At 53.0% G+C, this 18062-nt stretch overlaps 1 protein-coding gene across 7 annotated transcripts in view; it reads right to left on the bottom strand.

Moving 5' to 3' along the window:
* Nucleotides 1-148: 148 nt before the first annotated feature.
* SEMA4B (semaphorin 4B) overlaps nt 149-18062 on the bottom strand; it is a 39916-nt gene continuing 22002 nt past the window's right edge. For all 7 annotated transcript variants that reach the window (XM_077919120.1, XM_077919122.1, XM_028705500.2 and 4 more), the window contains 13 exons: nt 12592-12752; nt 11704-11766; nt 11426-11524; nt 10545-10656; nt 10155-10271; nt 9272-9429; nt 7670-7848; nt 7060-7210; nt 6611-6824; nt 2885-3000; nt 2209-2375; nt 1989-2074; nt 149-1854 (listed from right to left, as the gene is read on the bottom strand). In XM_077919120.1, coding sequence (XP_077775246.1) covers nt 1067-1854; nt 1989-2074; nt 2209-2375; nt 2885-3000; nt 6611-6824; nt 7060-7210; nt 7670-7848; nt 9272-9429; nt 10155-10271; nt 10545-10656; nt 11426-11524; nt 11704-11766; nt 12592-12752 — 2411 coding nt within the window. In that variant the 3' untranslated portion in view covers nt 149-1066. The remainder of the gene's footprint in view (nt 1855-1988; nt 2075-2208; nt 2376-2884; nt 3001-6610; nt 6825-7059; nt 7211-7669; nt 7849-9271; nt 9430-10154; nt 10272-10544; nt 10657-11425; nt 11525-11703; nt 11767-12591; nt 12753-18062) is intronic.

The raw sequence follows: 18062 nt of genomic DNA, 5'->3' as shown, positions 1-18062 counted from the left end.
GGCACACAGAGATGTTGGTGGGACCTGGAGGCTCCAAAGCACACACCCTGCCCCCAGAGCTGCCAGGGAGGATCGAGAGGCAGGGATCAGGGAGCCTTGGCTGCTGTGAGAAGGCTGGGCAGCGTCGAGAGAGGTCAGGCTCAAGCCATTGTCAAAGGAGACATCAACTTTTATGTAAAAATAAACACAATCAACACACAAGGCTTGTGCAAGTGCACTTGTGGGAAGCGTGGGGGTGCACTGGGGCTGCTGTTGCGAGTGGCCAAGCCAGGGCCTGCCCTTCCACATACCTGGCCCGGGCAGGAGGCAGCTCTGTGATGGAGCCCAGCAGAATTCACAGTGGGTGACAGCCAAACCTAGAGTGCGCAAGAGTCAGAAGGGCAGGCTGGTATCTGTGTTTGGTGGGCATGTGTCGCTCCCCCCTCGCAACATGGCACCTGAGCCCCACTCTCACACTGCCACATACCAAGCAAACACCCTAAACATTCAACAGGTTCTCCCCCTAACCCCACAGAGTTCACGAGAAGCCAGACTCCACCCCATGCACACAACACAACACACCCACCCATTGAGAGAGCTCGCTGGTGCCACTCCTTGGCCCAGAGGGTGCTCTCTTTGGAAGGAAGTGCAGGAACTGGGCAGGCCAAGGACAGGGCCTCCTTCTGCAGCCTCCTTGCAGTCTTTTGTCCTGCCCCAGCCCAGTGGGGCTTGGGTCTGGCTCCTCTGACCTAGGACGACAGCCCGGGCCAAAGTGTCTCCCCTTCTGCCCAGCTGAGCATCCTTGCAGCAGCCAGAGAGCAGGCCACCCCTGCTCCTCAATGCTTAGGAGTGCCCGCTCTGGTCTCTGCAGGTTCCGGTCGTTGTCTGCAAGGAGTCCAGGGCAGCGCAGAGACACACAGGTGCCCCAGCGCAGGGCGAGAGGACGCGGCCCAAGTGCCCAACACCGCAGGGCCTCTTCTGTCCGTTCACAGTCTGTAGGGCAGTTCTGGTTTGGGCAGGGGCACCAGGAGCTCCTGGTTCCTCGGAAGGCTCAGCACAGCAGGGTCTGTGGATGCAACAATGTGGCTCATACGACCGAGTCCCGGATCTCGGAGCCGAGGCGCACACGCGGCCGCTGGGTGGGAGTCAACACCTCCACGACGCTTTCGTGGACGCTGAGTGGGCGTCGGTCGGACTCCAAGAAGGCCACGCTGGGCTGCGCCGCCGGAGCGGCATGCAGAGGCGTGTTGGCCGCGTGGCTGTCGTGGAGGGCCTGGTAGCCCTTGTGGTCTAGGATGGCACTGGGCGTATGGGCCCCGTTGAGGGGCAAGTTCTCTGCGGGAAGCCCCATCTTGCAGGGTTTCTTGGGATGGGCGCTGGTGCACTTGCCCTGCTTGAGGAAGGTCTTCACGGCGTTGCGGTGCCGGTGCAGCACAAAGAGGGTCAGGAGCGTCACGGTGACGGCAAAGGCCACGCACATCACCAAGAACTCTGTCCAGTAGGTCTTGCCCTCCAGCAGAGCTGACATGCTACTCCCTGCGGCTGCCGCTGAGACGCTCCTGGAGGTGCTGATGGTCTCCAGGGGGTTCTGGAGGGGCACGATCCGGGCTCCCAGCGTGGGCTCGACCCGCACGCAGTAACTGGCCATCAGCTGCCGGAAGCCACCCTCCTGCGACCAGCAGTCATAGCGTCCCGCCTGGGCCGGGCTGCCCATCAGCACCAGCTCCCCTTTGGGAAGCACCAGGACAGCCGAGGTGTTGATGGCAACCCCATTGTGCAGCCAGTGCCGAGAAGCCAGGTTGGAGAGCTGCGGGCAAGGGAGCGTCTGCACAGCGCTGGAGCCCAAGATCACCACTGCCTGGCACGGGGGCTCTTCTGCAGACGGGAGAGAAGGGACACCCACCAGTCAGGCCCTGGGTGCCACAGGGAGGCTGCCAGGCAGCCGAGCCCAGGAGACCCTCTTTTGTTCCCAGAGTTCTCAAAGCCCCCACCCCAGCTTTGGTCTTTACCTGTGGCTGAGTGGCTGGGCTGCCCATTGCCCGTCTGGCAAAGCTGAGTGGCATCAGCCCCTTCGATGTCCTGAAGCCCGCTGGGCCTGGTGAGAGATGGAGGCAGCAATGGTGAAGGGAGAGGCAAGGAGGGAGGGGGCAGAGGCCACTCATGGGTTGAGGGGGAGGGGGAGGAAGGAGATGGCCATCCCCACTTAAGCCTGGTGGAAGAAGCACTCACCCTGCATGGGGCCATGAGCGGTCTGGGAGAAGCGGAATGCAGGCCCCTCCGCTCCAGATGCAGAAGGGGTCCCGAGACAGGATGCATTCGGCACAGGTCCGGTACATGCTGCAGTTGGAGAGCGGCACTTGGACGAGCGCAGTGTAGGAGGCAGCGTAAAGGAGGCCCTGCGGGGAGGACAGGAGGAGCTAAGTCAGGCTCGTTCCACAGAGCACACCCACCGTGCCCCCTGTAGGTCACCTGTCAGAGGGTCTCCAGCGGCCACAAGCCAGTCATGCAGCACCTGACCCCTGTGGGCAGAGCAGCTGGCCACCAGGGAACAGAAGCTCTCAAAACCAGCCCTTGTCCTGCCCTCTGTGCCTAGCTAAGGGGGTCCCTGTTGGTTCAGAAGTATCTGCCTGAGTCCAGGCTAGCACCGAACAACGTTTCTGGGAAGGAGTGGAGGCAAGATATGGCACACCTTTCCCTCCAGAGACCCCAGGTGCCCATGCAGATCAAGGCAAGGTTGGATCTACAGCAGCCACTGAGGAGGGAACCCTCGCTTTGAAGCTCAGGGCTGAGTCCTCCTGGAAGGCACACAATCCCTAGACTGGCCACTTCCTTCTCTTGTGGAGATGGCTTCCCTCTTCTGATGAGGATGCTGGCAGGAGTTTCCCAGGATGCCCCTGTGTCTTACCTGGGCGGGGTCCAGAAGCAGCTTGAGGACAGGCTGCCCAGCAGGGAAGAGCTGGATCTCTTCAATGATCTGGACCTGCTGCTCCATCACCACGGCCTTGTGCAGCCAGCCGTCATCTGCAAAGCAGAAAGGGGAACCCAGTGATGAGGGCCAGGGCAAACAGCTGTCTCCCACCTGCTGGCCAGTCCCACATAGAAGAGCTCCATTACCTCCCTCCCCACCTGTCCAGGACCAGCCACAGAGAACCAAAACCTGCATGTTTGAAGTCTGGAGGTCCACACCAAGAGCAGCCAACAGCTTTCCCAGACACCTGAAAGCCTGGTCTCTCTCTCCTGCTGTTGGGCATGTTTCCTGCCTGCTATTCTGAGTAAGTGGAAATGGCACAGACTCCCCTTAGTGGCCAGGCTGGTCTTAGGTTGGGCTAGATCAAGGTTTCCCAAACTTGGGTCTCCAGCTGCTTTTGGATTACAATTCCCATCACCTCTGACCGCTGGTCCTGTTAGCTAGGGATGATGGGGGTTGTAGTCCAAAAAGCAGCTGGAGACCCAAGTTTGGGAAACCCTGGGCTATCCTGTCAACAGCATTTAAGACAAGATGTGCCTCACTCTGTGACACTCTCCCACTGACCTCTCCCACTTTTAAATTCAGCATAGTCTCTAATTCCTCCCCCACCTTTTTGGGCCTGATCCAGACCCCTCACTAGGCGTCTTAAAGTATCATAACAAATTGAAACAGGGAAATTGAAACAAATTGAAACAGGGAAAATTTTGAAGGCAGCAGCAAGAACAAAGAAGCCAGCTGTAGAATGAGTGTAATAAATGATGATGATGATAATTTATTCCCCACCCATCTGGCTGGGTTTCCCCAGCCACTCTGGGCAGCTTCCAACAAAATATTAAAAATACAATAATAAAACATCAAACATTAAAAACTTCCCTAAACAGGTCTCTCCCACCTGCCACAGGGCAGCCACAGCAGCGCAGGCAATGGAGAAGGCGAAGGAGGTCACTACCACCACCTTGCTGAAGATAAGCAGGCCCAAGCCTGGTCAGGGCGGGTGGGGGACCCCCTGAAAGCCAGGTGCCTGCTCCCTTGGGTTCCATGATAGGCAGGATAGAACTGAATGTCAAGAAAGGGGGCAGCCCGGGGCGCCTCCAAAGAGTACTCAGGATGCCTCCTCTCTAAGGACGCTTGGAGCAAGTTTCCAAGAGAAAATCTAAGCTGGTTGAGAGGAGGAACATAAGGAGAGACCTGCAGGATCAAGCCAATGGCCCATCCAGTCCGGCCTGCTGTGTTCACAGAGCAAACCAGATGCCCATTGTGGGAAACCCAGAAGCAGGACCTGAGCACAAGAGCCCTCTCCCCTCCTACGGTTTCCAGCCACTGGCATGCAGAAGCATTGCTGCCTCTGACCGTGGAAGCAGCACATACCCATCATGGCTGGTAGCCATGGAAGGCAGAGGACTTTCTCGGTAGTGGCGCCCGCCCTGCGGAACACCCTCCCATCAGATGCCAAGGAAATAAACAACTATCTGACTTCTAGAAGACATCTGAAGGCAGCCTTGTATCGGGAAATGTTAATGTTTGGTGTTTTACAATTTTTATGTGCTGCAAGCCACTCCGAGTGGCTGGGGAAACCCAGCCAGATGGACAGTGTGTGTGTGTGTGTGTGTGTGTGTGTGTGTGTGTGTGTGTGTGTATATATATATATATATATATATATATATATATATATATATATGCAGGTTTTGGTGTCCTCGGGTGTCTTCCCGTGTAAAAGTTGGGGTGTCTAGGCGACGTTTCGACGAGGTCTCACTCGTCATCTTCAGGCTGGTGCTTTCGGCTTCTTGTTACTGGAACAGAGCAGGATCTCAGTGTTTGAGTTCCTATAAATACTGTTGAGGAGGTGTGGTGTATAGCCTCCAATGTTCTGGGCAGAGAGGAAGTTCCCAGGCTAGTGTGCCTTTTCTTCTTTTGTTCCTTAATTGCTTGAGGGATATCTTGAGTGATTTCTTGAGTGATATCCTGAGTACCACTTAGGTGGGTCATTAGGTGTGGATTAGTTGCTAAAGCCTTTGTGTCTTGACCTCTTGAACTTTGTGAAGAGTTTTTCTGAGAAGATGGCAGTACTGCACTTAGTTGTGCTCTGGCTTGGCTTCGTGTATAGGGGCGAGCTGTGGTTTTGTGGCCTGTGCCAGCCAGATCTGTGTAGGGATTGCAGGGGGGTGCAGCATCCGGAGGTGCCACCATGGTTTGGCTACTGGATGGTATCTGTAATTTATCTGTGGAGAGGGTCTGGGTTTGGGTCTGGTGTGGTTGATTGGTGATGGCGTTCTGTGTGCCTCTGGATCTGGTGTCAGTTTTTGTGGGGAGGGCTAATTTCCAGATGTCTGGCAAGCGGGATGTGTCGTCACGCTTGTTCATGTTGTGAGGGTGTTTCTCTATCTCGATGGCTTCCATGATTATTCTCTTGTGGTGATGTTCCAAGCCAGAGCACAACTAAGTGCAGTACAGCCATCTTCTCAGAAAAACTCTTCACAAAGTTCAAGAGGTCAAGACACAAAGGCTTTAGCAACTAATCCACACCTAATGACCCACCTAAGTGGTACTCAGGATATCACTCAAGAAATCACTCAAGATATCCCTCAAGCAATTAAGGAACAAAAGAAGAAAAGGCACACTAGCCTGGGAACTTCCTCTCTGCCCAGAACATTGGAGGCTATACACCACACCTCCTCAACAGTATTTATAGGAACTCAAACACTGAGATCCTGCTCTGTTCCAGTAACAAGAAGCCGAAAGCACCAGCCTGAAGATGACGAGTGAGACCTCGTCGAAACGTCGCCTAGACACCCCAACTTTTACACGGGAAGACACCCGAGGACACCAAAACCTGCATTCCTGTACCCGTGAAAATCTACGAAAGCAAATATATATATATATATATATATATATATATATATATATATATAAAGGTAAAGGTACCCCTGCCCGTACGGGCCAGTCTTGACAGACTCTAGGGTTGTGCGCTCATCTCTCTCTAGGCCGGGAGCCAGCGCTGTCTGCAGACACTTCCGGGTCACGTGGCCAGCATGACGAAGCTACTCTGGCGAGCCAGAGCCACACACGGAAACGCCGTTTACCTTCCCGCTAGTAAGCGGTCCCTATTTATCTACTTGCACCCGGGGGTGCTTTCGAACTGCTAGGTTGGCAGGCGCTGGGACCGAGCAACGGGAGCACACCCCGCCGCGGGGATTCGAACCGCCGACCATGCGATCGGCAAGTCCTAGGCGCTGAGGTTTTACCCACAGCGCCACCCGCGTCCCATATATATATAATAAGGATATACGTATTTTTCACTCTATAAGATGCACCAGACCATAAGACGCACCTAGTTTTTGGAGGAGGAAAACAAGAAAAAAAATATTCTGAATCTCAGAAGCCAGAACAATAAGAGGGATCACTGCACAGCAAAAGCAGCGATCCCTCTTGCTGTTCTGGCTTCTAGGATAGCTGTGCAACCTTCATTTGCTTCATAAGACGCACACACATTTCCTCTTACTTTTTAGGAGGGAAAAAGTGAGTCTTATAGAGCAAAAAATACGGTATTATATCCAGGAAGTGCAGGTAAGAGGCAGCTAGCACCTTGGAGGGTCCATCCTTCCAGCCACTGCCTGAGGGCCTCCCCCTGCCTCCCTCCTCCCAGCCGCCGCTGCCACCACCCACCTGTGCCCAAGAACAAGACATCGTGGGCCCGGTGCAGGCCTTGGACACGCTGGACGCTGATCTGCTGGTAGCGGGCATGACCCTGCAGGAGGAAGAGTGGCTGGCTCCGAATGGGGCTGCTCATCAGGAAGTGGTCCTTGAGGTAGTTGAGCACCCGGTCAGGCAACTGGAGTGAGGAGGTGATCTTCATCCGCCGGGCCTGGCTGTTAATGCACTGTGGGCAGGGGGATTAAAAGGAAAGAGCCATCTTGAAGCGAAGGGGTGCATGGCAGCAGCTTAAGTTGCCCAGCACTGGACTCTGGCAGCCCCTACCCTCTGCAGGATCTCAGGCAAAAGCCGAAGGCAGCCTAGTAGCCTTCAAGGTGGAGGGCAGGCAGACCCACCAGCATCAGTCCCAAGGCCTTCCCGCCCCCAAGCCCATGGAGCTGGTTGCTGGGTGACGGACATACCGCTCCAGGCCGGGGCTCCGGCACAGGGTGGGTGTCCGTGTACCACTGTTGGGTCTCCCGGTTGACTTCCTTGTACAGCCCACTGAAGGCTTCCTCCACATCTGCCATGGAGAAGGCACAGACTGCAGCACCCCCAGCGCCCTTCCTATCCCTGGGAAAGAGGAGGAAGGAGAAGGAGGGTCAAGGATGGGACAGTTGAGAAAGACGAATGAAAGATTTAAACTACTATAACCTCATTTCTCATTTGATATAATTTTGTTTGATCTATATGCAGGAGCTGGTAAAGGCACAGCTGAGAGATGAGGAATTTGCTAAAGAAAAATAGGTGTTAATTAGAGATAAATCTGTAAAATAAACAGCATGTAAAAGGGTAAGAAATGGAAATATCTGAGAGAGTGCAAAGCCAGTTTTTTTTTGGGGGGGGGAATGTATTGGTTTTAATTTGGCGTTGATGTGTTATACATTTGAAAAATGAATAAAAATTGACAATAAATATATAACTGGGGCAGTCAAGGACCCACAGGCATGCAGAAGTAATGGGGCATGCACCAAGTGCCCTCTGCCAAGAGAACCTGGCAGCCCACAAAGGCAGCCTCCTCTCACTGCTCACCACTGAGAGGTGAAGACCCCGTAGAAGACGGTCTCTGCCAAGCTCTCGCCTGGGGTGAGCACAAACATGTCCTGCAGCACGTTGAAGGGGAAGCCGTCCTCGGGGTGTGAGCACAGCAGCTGGGCCTTCAGGAAGGTCGTCCACCGCCTCTGGAGAACCCGCTCACCCCCAACGTCGCCCTGGCAGGGAGAGAAAGGGAGGGAGGGAGGGGTGAGGGGTGGTGCTGTCATGCCAAGTTGCAAGAGCCGGGCCTAGAAAAGCCACAGTGTGGCAGGAAGGACATCTAATGGGCTTTTAATTTTGGACTTGAGACAGGTTTGGTGGAAGACGGTTAGACTTGGGGTCAAAAGAGATGTAGCTAGATGCAAATTGTACTTCCCTCCCCATCCACCCACCCAATGGGAGGAGGCAAGATCCTGCATCCCAGATGCTCACATCTAGCTTGGTCCCAAGTTGTATTACGTTACAGAGCAGAGGCCCAGGATGCCCAGAAGAATTTTCCCTGGCAGCCTATTTGGAAACACCTGCCTTGTTTTGAGTCCTTTGAGGGTGTAACTGGGTTCACTTTTATTTGTAAGACAGTCTGGGATTACACTTGCAGTAAAGGATGGTGTAGTGGTTAGAGCATGGGTAAGCAAACTAAGGCCCGGGGGCCGGATCTGGCCCAAGTGTCTTCTAAATCCAGCCTGCAGACACTCTGGGAATCAACATGTTTTTACATGAGTAGAATGTGTGCTTTTATTTAAAATGCATCTCTGGGTTATTTGTGGAGCACAGGAATTCGTTCACTTTTTAAAAAATATATAGTCCGGCCCTCCCACAAGGTCTGAGGGACAGTGGACTGGCCTCCTGCTGAAAAAGTTTGCTGACTCCTGGGTTAGAGAGTCAGGAGACTAGGGTTCAAAATCCCCACTTGGCCAAGGTTACTGGGTAACCTTGGGCCCATCACAATCTCTCAGCCTAGCCTACCTTACAGGGTGGTTGTGGGGATTAAATGAAGAGGAGGAGAAGCATTTAAGCCACCTTGAGCTCCAGGGAGAAGAGGTGGGATTTAAATCCAATAAATAAGAAATGCTTCAATAAAACTTTGAGAGGAACTGGTCGAAACCTGTTGCACATAAAAATAGAGTTCTCCACCTGGGACAGAAAGGTGGCTTTTTAATTTTTTTAAGCTCTCCTTCCACGCTGAACCCAGCTGGGAGCTCCTCCCAGCTGCCCCTTGCTGTTCTTGCTGTTGCCGAGAGAAGGCATGAGAGAGCAAGAGATGGGCACCAGGGGACGCTGCAGGCCCAGAGAAGGCAGCAAGGGCAGCAGCATATTGCTAGTTTATTAGTTTATGACCATTCTTCTCCCAGGGAGACGCGCTTGTAGAATCTCCTGCCTCAGGCGCCAAAATAACTCGGCCAGCCTTGGGCACAATGAACCTTGAATTAAGCGGGCGAGGAGGACCATTTACTGCTCTGGCTCAGGCAGCAAAATGTCTTGGGCTGGCCCTGGCTCAGCAGAAAGGCAGGTTTCCACCTTCTCCAAACTTTTGCAAAGAGCAAAAAGGGAAAGGGGGGGAAAACATCCCAGTCCCCAAACAGACGAAGCCCTCCTCACCTTGCACACGCGGGCGATGCGTGACACAACAGTGTCTTCAAAGAAGTCAAACTCCTTGCCACTTTCGCTGAAGAAGAAGTAGATCTTGTCATCGTCCCCCTGGGGGCTGCTGGGCGGGTGGCTCTCTCGCAGGTAGGCTGAGCCCACAAAGAAGGGATCTGTGGCACATAGGAACATAGGAAGCTGCCTTATACAGAGACAGACCATTGGTCCATCTTGCTCAGCATTACCTACACTGGCGGGCAGCAGCTCTCCAGGGTTTCAGGCAGGAGTCGCTCCGACCCCCTCCCTGGAGATGCCATTGGGGACTGATCCTGGGACTTTCCGCATGCACGGCAGATGCTCTGCTGCTGAGCTGCAGCCCTCCTGATGGCAGAGGCAGGCCTTTCTGCAGTTGCTCCCTCATCCCATGGATCTGGATCCAAGGAAGAGGCTTGGAGCCCCCCATCCCAATGGCGAGTCCAAACCAGAGCTGCAGAGGGTCTAGCCGGTAGAAGAACACCTTGGCTTGAAGAAGGCTCTTGCGAATTCACTCCTGCCCCCAAGACCATGGGAAGGGCCAGTGAAGGTCCTGATGTCCAAGCCATTTGAGGCAATAAACATGCTCCCCAGTCATCTCACTGAGCAGCAGAGCTTCCCTGCTCACCCATCTCGACGAAGGAGAGGACTATGGGTGCCTACTAGCCACAAGGCTCGGCTCTGCATCCACAGTCAGAGCCAGCCATGCTTCTGAATACCAGCTGCTGGAAACCGCAGGAGGGGAGAGGGCTATTCTGCTCGGATTCTGCTTGCAGGGATTCCCTTTGGGGCCTCTGGTTGGATGATTGACTAGATGGGCCTGATCTAGAAGGCTCTTCTCATGTTCTTATGCTACCCCACACACCTTGCAGCCAGTTGAGCGAGTTCTCGGTCTTGATGGCCGGGCGACTGCCGTGACTCCGCAGGATGGTTGGCTCGTTGCCTTGGAAGTTGCTCACAGTCCCCGCATACAGTTCTCCATCTGCCAGAAAGCATCCCCATCAGGGAGACCCTCAGAGCCCTTTACCAGACACCCACGGACAGTCTCCTCTTCTTCAATGCTTTAGAAAAACTTGGCTGGATCCCCTCTCCCTGCTGCATTGCAGGGGACTGGACTAGTTGACCCTTTGGGTCCCCGTCCCCCCGTCTATGATTCTATGACTCTTCCAGTCCTGGGGGTGGCCCAGGCCCTTCCCTCCTTGGTTCCATGGAATGAAGGGAGGCAGCCACTGGCTATAACCCAGGATCTCCTTACCAACCATGATGGCCGTGGACCTGTATGCAGGATCAAAGGGGCAGCGCCCTTTCCCGTCCTCCAGCAACAGCTTCCCGGAGGCCTCTCGCTTCAGGCTGAATTCTGGAATGTTCTAAAGGGGAGGATGGTGCAGTCAGGAAGATGCCAGGAAGTATGTATTTGGGGGTGGTGTTGAGGCAAAAACGTTTGATTTCTGTTTTTTAAAAAGGTGTGGGGGCTCAAATACGCCAGGAGACAAGACCTAGCCTAATCCTTCCCACTAACCCCAAATAGTAGGGGCTGGGGCTCCCTGACCATGTAGACTCTAACTCTAGGGCCTTCAAGAAGACCCTTGCACAGCCTCCAGGTGCAAATCCTGCCAGGGTCTTGGCCTGTGAGAGCACAGAGCTGTGTTTTCAACACTACAGCAGTAAACAGCACTGGCTCCTTCCCAGAAAACAGGGTCTACCCACAACTGGCAGCTGGAGGCTTCTTCATGAATGAGGCTTGATCCAGTGCGAGAAGGTCCATACAGGACTGGGTCAGGTTGCCCAGGGAGGTGGTAGAAACTCCTGGCAGGACAAACATCTGCAAAAGGCATTTCCTTGATCCTGCTGAAGGGTGTATGGGAGAGTCTCTTGAGATAGCTCAGTCTCTGCCAACCTGGTGCCCTCCACGTGCTTTGACTACCACCCTCATCAGCCCCAGCTTGCATGTGACACAGGGGTTGATGGGGGAACTGCCGCACTGGCTGGGCTGCTGGGAGTTGTAGTTTGAAATACCTAGAGAGCACCAGGCTGGTGAAAGCTGAGCTGGTTGGCCCAACCTGATAGTTCTGATTCTCCAAGGCGAGGGGTCCCATACTGGCAGCAGGGTGTGCCTCCCCCCACAAGCTTACTCACAATGTAGGTGCAAGTAGGGCTGAAGGCGCTGGTCCCACAGGTGTACAGGTGGGTACTGTTCAGCTGCAGCAAGATCTTGATGTAATTGTGACAGTCTCTCTGCAAGGGACAGAAGAGGAAAGCTTTGAGCTCTGGCGAACTCAGAATGCCCCCCAGCAATGGAGGGGATGCCTTGAGCGGGTCACAGCTCAATCCAAGGGGCAGAAGGAGCCCCCCTGGCACAGGAAAGGCAGACCCACTTCTGGTAGGGAGGGGGGAGTCACATCCCTGGCACTCACCTGGGGGTCTTTGCCCTTGAAGACACACTGACGCTTCTTCTCCTCCTCAGCCCCCCACAGCAACTGCAAGACAGGAAGAGAGGCGGTGACCAGGGGGCTCAGTCCAGGCACTCCCTTTGCCTCCCTCTAGGGCGGTTTCTAGAATGGCATTTCAGAGCCATCCTTGGCAGGCTGTGAGCCCCAGCAGTGCCCCTCTTGCCCCATTCCCAATGGACCCTTGATTTCTCCACTGGTACTTTCTGGGGCCTCTCAGTGAACCTCATCTGTGGCAGTCTCCTGCCCCAAAAGACAGCTCACCCACTGCAAGGGGGGCCAGCCCAGTGATGTCCAGTGCCAGGGCTGCAGATGCATTAAATGGAAAACCCCAGCATTCTCCTAAAGTGGCCCAAATATTATGCCAAGAGCAGGACCCTGGCATCTAGAGTAACCTCCATGGGGCAGGGCTAAGGGAAGCAGCAGCAGCAGCACCTTTGGCACCTGGAAGGCCATGGGGGTGCTGACCAGCATTTCCAAACTGTCCTCCTCAATCCAAGGCTGAAGCAGCTTGCTTTTAGAAAGACCACAGGCTCCAAGATCCTCAGGTTGCCAGTTTCTGTGCCTGAACCCAAAGAGTGAAGTTGTGTGTGGCAATGGTTTGGAACCCTCCCAGGCTAGGAACCCTCAGAGGGGGAAGGAGAGGCAGCCTCTGCTGCAAGTGTTGAGGACTGGCTCCTTGACTGCGGCCCAAACTGCTTCCAGGATGAGTAGGGACTTGCTGGTCCCATCAGACTGAGAGGTACAATGGAAACAACCAGCTAGTCCGTCAGCCAGTGATGTCCTTCCTGTATATTTCCACTGCACATCTGAACTGGGGGGCTCTAAAGTGCCCTGTGGGCACCCTTCACTTACTTTTTGGTGCTGTGGCCCAGGAGAGAAGGAGGTGGTATTGAGAGCAAGGAGCCTCTCACGGGCACCTGCATACAAGGTGCCCCCATCTGGGCTCAGCATCATCGTGGTGTAGTTGGTGATTCCAGGCTCTTCAAAGCGGGTCAAGGGCCGAAGGGGGGAGCCTGGGGGGAAGGGGATAAGAAGAGAGAGATGGCCTTTGAGTGGCAGGTTGAACCCCAGTGTCCCAAGTAGTTCTGCCCCCTCACCAAGCAGAGAACAAAAGCGCTGCCACATTTCAACAACTTATCAAGCATGTCTCTACTGCAACTTCATTTGCCAAAACAAAGCTCAAGGCTATCCTGGTCTGTGACCGTAATAAAGTTCATTCAACAAAGCTCAAGGTAGACATAACAGGTCAGAACACTCCAAAAAGGCATTTGAGTGTTGCAAACAACATTCAGTATTGCAGAATGCCCAAGAGCAGCATTTTGCTCAGGGAATTGGCCACACACAAATACAGAAAAGGTGAATGAGTTTCAATAATCCACCCGAGCAGTAAGGCAGAAGACAGGAGTCCAGCCTTTTCAGATCATCAAAAGGAGTTATTTGCTCCCAGTCTTTTCTACCCACTGCAGGTTTTGCAGTTACTTTTCTCTCATGTCCACCTCTGTGCTAATAGAGTAATGGCAAGGTTGCAGGTTTGATCCCCATATGGGACAGCTGCATATTCCTTCACTGCAGAGGATTGAACTAGATGATGCTCTACCATTCTATGGTTCTTGGTGGCGCTCGTGGTGTCGTCGTCTCCACAACAGCCTTGGGCAAGGCAACATTCCCAGAGGCTGTGGTGTGGCACATGCCAAAATCTCCACAACTGGCTTACTGGTTCCCTCTTGCATGTATGATGGAGTTTTATTTGGGGGGGGTGAGGGGCAGAGGATGAATGATGCCCCAAGGCAGAGCTGGCTGCTGCTCAAAATTCCCCTCCACCTCCACACCTGGGATGACTCTGTCTGTGCTCCTTTCCCCTTCCGCTTCGGAGCAAAGAGGTGGTACCTGACTCTGGGGGAAAGACCCTCCTGCAGATGGCTTCCAGTCAGGGCTCTTGCTAACAGGAAATGACTCACCTCTGCCTGAGGGTACCTGAAACTGCTGGATGATTCAGCTGCAGTGCAGGATAGGACCCTATTGAGTGGGGGACACACACACACACCTGTGAGTCACCCATTGCCATTCTTGGCCCAACTCTTTGTGGGGCACTGGCATCCAACTCCATTTGAACTGGCACACAGCTGAGGCCTCAAGGGCACAGCTTTCAGCCCCAGGACCTCTCATTTTGGAGCGTGAGCCAGAGTTACCATGCTCTGGACGCCTAGAGGACTGGCTGGGGAGGCTGGCGGGGTCTGCGTAGCTTCAGCAGAAGGGAGGGGAGGGCAGAGCACCTGGGTGTGGCACCCATCACAGGGACTCTCCCTGGGAGCTTGCCTGCAGAGTCTGGGAAACAGCCTCGGTGCTGGATTGCGAAGCCCAACCCAGGTGACCTTGGGTGACCTTCCCTGTTGCACGACTCCAGCTCTGCAGCACAGCCTGTTCTGTGTGTTTCAAGCAAGCCTGTGCCTGATTGTTTGCCACTGGACAAGTTCCAGCCCGTTCCTGCTCCTGCTTCACTAAAAGGCTGAAAAGTTCTCCCAGCCCTGCTCTCCTTCATGGGTGGCAACACAGGCCTGGCGTAGGTGAGGGCGGCTGGTGCTCCGGCCCTGCCAAGGGAACCCGGAGCAGCTTCCCAACTTCAGCCCACACGTGGCTCAAAGAGCCACACAGTTTGTTCCCAGCCAGCCATGGGCAACAGCCATCTCCCTGCAGCTCTGTGGACCGTGGCTGAGAAAGGAGGAGCCTCCGGTGCCCTTCTGCTGCTCCTTTGATAGCTGAGGGGCTCTGGGAGTTTGGAAATTCATAGAATCGTGGAACTGTAGAGTTGGAAGGGACCCCAAGAGTCATCTAGTTCAACCCTCCACAATGCAGGAATGCAAATTCCTCTTTAATAAACTAGAGCAGTGATTTCCAAACCTTTTCAGGCTGCCGCCCCCTTGGTTCCACAAACTTATCCCCAGTGCCCCCTACCTTACCCTATAAAAAGCAGTATTAAGAAAAGCTGTTTGCATGATCCACTCAGGAAGGTAATAACACAGTGACTTTCAGAACAGCAACATTGCACACTTATTCAAATTCTAATTAAACTCCTGGTTTAATTAAGTCAACAAAATTGATGAACTTGATCCAGTGATACCAGCTTTCCAAAGTCTGATAGACAGGGGTCCCCTGTCATCCCGTTGCCTCTTGGTGTCCCCCTAGGTAATCTCAATGCCCCCCAGGGAGTGGTACTGCTCACTTTGGAAACCACTGAATTAAAGGATAACCCACTTATGGGTCACCAAAACAGCCAGGAAAGTAAATGCATCACCCCAAAGAAAGAAAGAGGACACAGATCTGCATAAAATGTGCATACGCTAGTTTAAATGTACAGATGCAAATTTAGAAACAATTGCTGCCATTTAAATAAAACTACATCTCAGCATAACAGGGAAGTCTGTGGCCATGTGAGCACCCTCAGTCTGCTGCCCAGGTGGCATGCCCTACCCCAAAGCTTCTCTGTCTTTAAACTTGACTCTCTGATGCTCTTCAAATAGAGAACACAGCCACCTTCAGATTACACTGCTTATCCCCCCCCCCACTGCATTCAAGTTTGGAAGCTGCCTACTGAAACAGGCAGTGCTACAAGAACACCCCATGCATCAATCACCTGAGTGCCTGCACACCTCCATCAATCCACCTTGTGACACTCTTCCCATTCCACCTGGCTCTCCCACAACACAAGCCTCATCTAAAACCTGCCAGCCAGCCCTAGCCAGGAGAAAATGCTTGAATCTGGTTGAGAACCTGAAAGGTGACACTTTGAGCACTGGTGTTCCTATGAACTGAGCAAGGAAAACATTCCCACACAGGTGAGTGTGAGAAAGATTCAACGATAATTGGTCTCACTGGTGAGGCTGTGTGGGTGAGCATCTCACAGGTACAGTGAGGGATCAAAAGAACACCTGGGAGGACATGCAGACACTGATGCCTCTTCCCAAAGACTTCCCAGCTGAGAGCTTTGGTAGGTGCCCATCCCCCAAGGATGACTAATGGCCTTGAGCCCCACAGGTGGCATAGGTGTGATACAAAAGGGGCAAAGGGACAGCAAGAGTCTGTCTTGCCTTGTCTCCACCACTAATTACTCATCATAGGCAAATGAGAGGAAAGAGAAGGAGGCCAAAGGAGTTCCCAATATCCCCTCAGGTGACCTGCTCTCTTGCGGCTGAGTCACCCCTTGAATGTGTGACAAAAGGTGAAGACGACTGGAAGAGGGACTGTCCCTGGATAACTGGCCGCGCTAAGAAGCAGCTGGCCAGAGTAACAGGGCACTCTGCCTGTCGGGATACCACTGGGCCTTTATAGATCTCATGGGCAGAAGAAGCAGGAACACATTTGGAGAAACTCTGGAATTAAAAGTGTGGCTTGTCAATGGAGACCTGGAGGGATGGTGAGGATCTCTCTCTGAGGCAGAGGCCGGGCAGCCATTTGAGCAGGGGGCAGATCCTGCTGGCTCTGTCCAACCCCAGGAAGCTACAACATTAATCTATTAATCGAGTTATTCATCACTTTTCACAAAAAAATGCCTCAGAGCAACATGCCATTCATAAAATACGAATAGTGTAAGAAACACTCAAGCCAAATACACAAATACCAAAAAGTGCCCATCCATCAATAAGTATGAAAAGGTCAGAAATCTAATTTCAAAATAGTAAAAATCAAGATAATAAACTTTTCATAAGGGAATGGAAATTGTTTGTTGTATATTTACAAGCAAACTGTAAACAGATAAAGACATTGGCAGGATTATTGTAATAACTGGCAGTTTCAAAAAATGTATATCAAAGTAAATGAATAAAAGATGAAAATAAATTTAAGGAATCGCAGAAAGAGGAGGAAGTAAGTCAAGGTTTGAAATGTTAGAACTACTGTTAAGCTATTGTTGAAATGTATACAACTGAAACTCATAAATACAAATTATAATAGAAATCAAATTTCAAAACAGTCCAATGTTATGAGCCAGAACATGGAGACAAAAGCATCTAAATTTAGGGACTATAAACTGAGCATGACGGAGTCAGGTGGGCCTTCCTGGGTAGAGCATCCCACCAAGGGGGGCGGGAGAAGACACCAACCAGGCTGCGCCCAGCTCCTCTTCCCCTTTTCCAGTCACATCACCCTCTGTCATTCAAGCAGTTCTTCCTTTTCCCCAAGAAGCAGGAAGCTGCCACCTGCCTGGACCTAAAGCAGGCATGTCCAAGTCCATTTCGGGGGCCTAATGTGGCCCGCTGGTCGGTTCAATCCGGCCCCTGTGGCAGTTTACGGTATTTCCTGGGGTAAAAGGGTAAAATCCTAAAAAAAAACCTCAACAACTTCAATCCTAAATAAAGGTCAACCGCTTTGGTGTTCACTTCATCAAATCTGGCCCTCTTTGAAAAAAGTTTGGGCACCCCTAAGGCAAACTTTGCAGGAAGTCCTGGAGCTCCGTCAGCAGGAAGGTCAGGCTGGGCTGAGAAGGAACAGCTGGCTCAGCCTCTTCTGCGCAGCACAGAGAGGCCCTGGCCCACAACTAGGTGTCAGCATTCCCAGGGGCTCCTCCTTTCGTACCCAATGAGGCACAAAGAATGCCTAGTTTGTCAGCTGATTCTCACAGGCAAGGTGTCATGTCTCCCCCCCCCCTCTCTCTCTCTGGCAGCCATCACCAACCCATAGCCTTCCAGATGTTTAGGACTACAGCTCCTAGCAGCCTCAGCCCCCATGTCCAGAAGATGGGAGTTGTATTCCAAAGGATCCAGCTTGGCAAAGGTTATGCAACTGTGGAAGCCATGAACTGAGGTGCAAGTCACAGGCCAGGCTTCTCTACCTCTCTCTCTCCCCCCTCTCTCTCACACACACTTTGCCTCTTGCCACTGTGCCCTGAAGCGTTGACTAAGCTTGAAGCAGGCTTACAGAAAGCACAGAGAGCTGCATCAGCAAAGGGACCCATCCAAGCAAAGCAAAGCGCTAGACAGAATCTCCCTCCAGCTCAGCAGTTGCTTCTCCTATGGGATTCTCCCTAAGATTCAAAGACTGGGCCAACAAGCTGCACCTGGCAAGAGATCTGTGAGCACAAACAGAGCCGGCTGGGTTTTGCTGAGGGCAGCACAACCCTTTTTGGCAGGCTGGATGAGTGGGTGGGATTCAGCAAAGCCCCTTCTATCCCAGGAGAACAAGTTTAGCTGGGCTGAGGGGAGGAGAAGATGAACACAGTAAAAGGGCTATGAAATCACAGAGGGGCTAGCTAGAGTTCTCTGCTGCATTGCTTTCTAGAGACCATGAACTCCTTTTGGGTGACAGACAGCAGCATTCTGGGAAGGGTGGAG

The sequence above is a fragment of the Podarcis muralis genome, chromosome 14 (genome assembly GCF_964188315.1).
Source record: "Podarcis muralis chromosome 14, rPodMur119.hap1.1, whole genome shotgun sequence".
Taxonomy (NCBI): domain Eukaryota; kingdom Metazoa; phylum Chordata; class Lepidosauria; order Squamata; family Lacertidae; genus Podarcis; species Podarcis muralis.
Note: the sequence above shows the minus strand (reverse complement) of the source record. Positions and strands in the feature narration are given on the sequence as shown.